Here is a 2900-nt window from a genome sequence, read left to right as displayed (position 1 = left end):
GGAGTGGTATTAAAATGAGGTACACTATAAACTAGTGGTGGAGTAGAAACTGAATTACTTGCTGATGGGTACTCATTAATGGAACTAGGGTTTAAATTGTGTGGGTAGGAATAGGAAAGACCTGTATATGGTTGACCATGTGATGATTGTGATTGAAACTGTTTGTGATAATTACTGATCATTTGTGGGGGATAATATGGATTGTTAGAAACTTGAGAATGGGTTCTTTTAAAATTTTGTATTGTGTTTAATATATCAATGTATAACTGTGACTTATGATTTTGATCTACTGTTTTAATTTCTGGTAAGAGGGATAAAAGAAAAGATTTATCAGCATCGTCTGGTTCACTTTTTCGATTATTTAAAATTGAAAGAATCTTAGTTTCAAATTGTTGTTCCGGATCTTTAGTTTTTTCTTTTTTGCGACGTTTGCAATCTTGTTTCCTTTTAATTGGTTCCTGGTTATCAAAAATTTCTTCAACAGAGATATCTTTCCCAACTACCATGCCATACTCTTCATCACTGTTAACACTATTATCATCCGAATGCTCATTGTCTGTTTGTGTGCTGTCTTCATTTATGTCTATGTGTCTAACATTACTTTCAATTCTATAAATAATAGGTAGTACATTAAATTAAAAACATATTACATTTTTTAATAAATTCAGGACAATGTTAAAAATATTAATTGCAGTATATAAACATTTAATTTTTATCTGTTATTTATGAATGGTAATGGTCAAAGTGGCTGAAAATATGTGGAGGGGTGCCTTACAATTCAGATTTCTTTATATCATGTTCCACCGGCATATTAAAATTGGTTTATCAAGTTGACTGCCGTGAGTACCCCATCTGGTACTCACATGGTTTGTCTCCTGCGCCACTGCATTTTTATAGAGCTATCTTCATACGCTATGAGTACCAATCCTGGTACTCACACACCATTTGACCTAATTGTTAATAATAAATAATAATAACTAATTTTTTTTTCGTGATTTCGTCACTGAGTACCATTATTGGTACTCAATAATCCAGAAAACATAAAACCCTACGAGTGAAACCTAGTGAGTACCATATTTGGTGCATATGGCGTATGAGGATAGCTCTATAAAAATACCGTGGCAGTCAACTTGTTATATGAATGAACTTACTCTCGATTAGTCATAGTTGGACGCAAAAAACTTAACATTTTGCTGTAGGCATAGGGCTTCTCATTTGTTCTGGCCTGGCCAGATTTAGTGACACACTTCCTTCTATAGCTATCTCTGAGTGACTTCCATTTCTTTTGTAGGAAAGCAACTGCAAAAATAAAAAAAATAATTATAATTGTTTTTAAATTGAATACCAGCTACCCAATACTAATATTTAAGTAACATAAAAATAGTATATTATATATTTGAATATAATTTCATTCACAACAGTCTAGTCAACAATATATTTTTAAAAATTTACTCAAATTGGTATTTATTTATTTGTTTGTAATATATTCTAATCAAATCTACTAACTTTAGTGCTTTGCAGTAAGATGATATTCAATTTAAAATTATGTTTTTTTAAATTAAGCGTATTAAAATAAATAACTTATTTATACATTTAGAAAATGTTTATAGGTAGACTGTATTGTATACTTTTATACTCACAATAAAATACAAATATTGAAATATGGTTTAGTTTTTATTTTATAAGAAAATTTATTTGTTTTTAGATATTTGGCAACTGGAACCAACTTTTCAGCACTGCATTTTGATTTTTTAATGGGTGTTTCAACAATTTCTAATATTATAAGAGAAACATGTGATGTTTTATGGAAAGTTTTGCAACCTAGAGAAATGTCTGTACCATCCACAGAAGACTGGCTGCAAATTTCTAAAAGTTTTTATGAAAAAACTCAATTCCCAAATTGTGTTGGTGCAGTCGATGGAAAGCATGTAAGGTTGGAATGTCCAAAAAATAGTGGATCACAGTACTTTAACTATAAACACTTTTATTCCCTTATCCTTCTTGCTATATGTGATGCTGATTATTGTTTTCGGATTATTGATGTTGGCTCCTACGGTAAGGAAAGTGATTGTAATGTATTTAAAAAATCAGTTTTTGGAAAAAATCTTTATGCTGATAAAGTTAATTTTCCACCTGACAATGTCTTACCTGGAGATGAAAAAGGTATACCTCAACCATATGTGATTGTTGGTGATGAGGCATTTGCATTAAATAAACATTTACTAAGGCCCTTCCCAGGAAAATCTTTAAATGATCAAAGAAGAACATTCAATTATCGGCTATCAAGAGCGAGGCAAAACATTGAATGTACTTTTGGTATTTTAAGTAATAAATGGAGAATATTTCATACATCTATTTTAGCATCTCCAGATTTTGCAGTCAAAATTACAAAAGCCGCTTGTGTTCTCCATTACTTTGTACGCCGCAGAGATGGTTTCAGTGTAGAAGATACATTTAACTGCAAAATGGAAGACTACACTATCAAAAAAGGTGTCGGAAATGCCTCGTTTGAAGCCAAAGAAGTGAGAGAATATTTTGTTGATTATATAAACTCCCCTGGAAATATTTTAAGCTGGCAAAACAAAGTAATTGGGTGATTGGATGTTAGTAATATGTATTTTTAATATTATTATTAATTAGAATATTGATTTAATAATACATTTAATATTATTTTATGTATACTTACATTATTACAAGATTTTTTTATGAAATTTATTAATTTAAAATATTTAATTGATCTTATTATATTATTTGAACAACTTTGATACTTGTCTTAAAAGCATATTATAAATAATCTATAAAAAAAGTGTTTTTATTACTTTTCACTACACAGTTCATTGGCATTCAATAATATAAAATATTATAACTATATACAATTGATAGGTTTTTACTTACTTTTA

General features: G+C 29.4%; 1 protein-coding gene across 1 annotated transcript; it reads left to right on the top strand.

Moving 5' to 3' along the window:
• The first annotated feature begins 1086 nt into the window (after positions 1 to 1086).
• LOC115033567 (putative nuclease HARBI1) lies at positions 1087 to 2597 on the top strand. The gene is made up of 2 exons (XM_029486364.1): positions 1087 to 1091; positions 1706 to 2597. The coding sequence occupies exons 1-2, from the start codon at positions 1087 to 1089 to the stop codon at positions 2595 to 2597; spliced, it is 897 nt and encodes a 298-aa protein (XP_029342224.1).
• The last annotated feature ends 303 nt before the right edge of the window (positions 2598 to 2900 follow it).

This window comes from Acyrthosiphon pisum, chromosome A1, assembly GCF_005508785.2.
Source record: "Acyrthosiphon pisum isolate AL4f chromosome A1, pea_aphid_22Mar2018_4r6ur, whole genome shotgun sequence".
Taxonomy (NCBI): Eukaryota; Metazoa; Arthropoda; class Insecta; order Hemiptera; family Aphididae; genus Acyrthosiphon; species Acyrthosiphon pisum.
The sequence above is the reverse complement of the archived record's forward strand: the minus strand, read 5'-3'. Positions and strand labels throughout refer to the sequence as shown.